The sequence below is a fragment of the Anneissia japonica genome, unplaced genomic scaffold, assembly GCF_011630105.1.
Source record: "Anneissia japonica isolate Jap-2015-1 unplaced genomic scaffold, ASM1163010v1 scaffold284007_len1578_cov112_single, whole genome shotgun sequence".
NCBI classification, from domain to species: Eukaryota; Metazoa; Echinodermata; class Crinoidea; order Comatulida; family Comatulidae; genus Anneissia; species Anneissia japonica.
Window position 1 is genome coordinate 1 of NW_022689787.1, and position 1,578 is coordinate 1,578.

The 1,578-nt window shown below is 33.4% G+C and overlaps 1 protein-coding gene across 1 annotated transcript; it reads right to left on the minus strand.

Annotated features, from left to right (window-relative positions):
- Positions 1-103: 103 nt before the first annotated feature.
- LOC117099841 (SET domain-containing protein 4-like) lies at positions 104-1,463 on the minus strand (the record flags this gene model as incomplete). Its single annotated transcript, XM_033239368.1, has 3 exons — positions 1,068-1,463; positions 841-929; positions 104-530 (listed from the first exon to the last, which is right to left on the minus strand). Coding segments are annotated over exons 1-3 (537 nt in total), but the record flags the coding sequence as incomplete, so codon positions are not given.
- Positions 1,464-1,578: the final 115 nt, after the last annotated feature.

Genomic DNA, 1,578 nt, shown 5'->3' on the forward strand with positions numbered 1-1,578 from the left:
TGCATTATTGTATTAGAAGCCTGGAGCTTTCTCACTGTGCCACATATTTCTCCATATTATATGGATTGTGTTTATACTCTACCACCATTTAATAATGACTCACCTCTGCTTTGGCTGAATGGTTCAGCAAATCAAGAAATGGTGCTAATGCATAGGAGTCAACCTCATGCGAATTCTTCCATTGGCTAACATCAGGATCCATGTACACAGATCTAGTGTTGATCACGAACCACGCCCACCTGAACGCCTCCAACGTGAACAACCTGATATAATGCAAATCCAAGCTTTTAAGACATTCAGAAAATGTTTTAACTTTTTGGAACTCATCGTTAACTGTCTCAATTTGGAACAAGGACTTTTGGTGGAGATGTTGTGGTAAGGAATTGAGTTCTTCATCTGTGAAATATGAAGGTGTTGTGTACGTATCTGGTAGTTGAGAGATGTACGGGCTCCAGAAGGATAATCGTCCTTTATGCCTTTCAATTAACAGGAATATACACAACATTTGCCTTGGCGTTAATTCTGGATGTCTGAAAGTAAAAATATTGAGTCACTATTTGTCATTGTTTTGTTAAATCATCATCACACAGTTTACTATCATAATTATTCAGAGGAATAAGATACTGGTACACATTGAAAATTCCAACAGTATGTATGCGTAAACAGTATGCGTAAATTGACACAAATATGTTGAAAAATGCTAATATAGCTAATTTTAAACAATTACAATAAAATGCATCATTTGCTTATATAAATTGCCAACCTGACAGAGGAATGCTCATATCATAGCAAACATACTTTGGTCTTTTCTTCGACAGTATAGATTTAAGATGGACTTACTGTTTAATAACTGGTCCAATATCACTTCTTAGAACAGTGGTAGTTGTAATGAGCAGACAAGGTGGAACTTTAACTATAGTATCGCCAGGCTAAAAAAAAAAGAAAGTCAAAAAATATAGAACAAGTAAATATATTATTTGGAAGCTGGTCTAGTGTATATTTGTTTTATAGCATGACACTGGAATTGCTCTCACAAAATATTGTTGAATAATAAATAAGTCACAAACCTTAAATGACCTCTTGGCCATTAATCCACGTCCAGTTCCTGAAAATACACACTTGATTTCATTTAATTTATATCCACTCCAAGTCCACTCAACATTAGCATTTTTTCATAGATAATATACCAGTATATATGTAATTTTTCATTTATAATTTATTGTTTATTTAAATATTTTTATTTATTATAAAATGCCGTATTTTACTGTAACTGTAAATGTTCAACTTACAGTAGCTAGAAGAGCCACCCTTGAAAAATTAATTATGACAAAGGCTTTGTCCCAGTTATAATGATTTATAATGTGACATTGTATGATGTCCAGTGATTTGCCAATACTGTATATGGGTGTGATATGAAATCATGATACTGTACTGTAATGCCCATTTTACTAAAATACTTATTTGTCACAGGAACATTGATACTGTGACCACAGCAATAGGTTTCTTTACAATATCACAGTGAACAGCTTTTTTTTATTGCGCAAATCATATCAAAAAGTCACCTGTCTACACACCCAC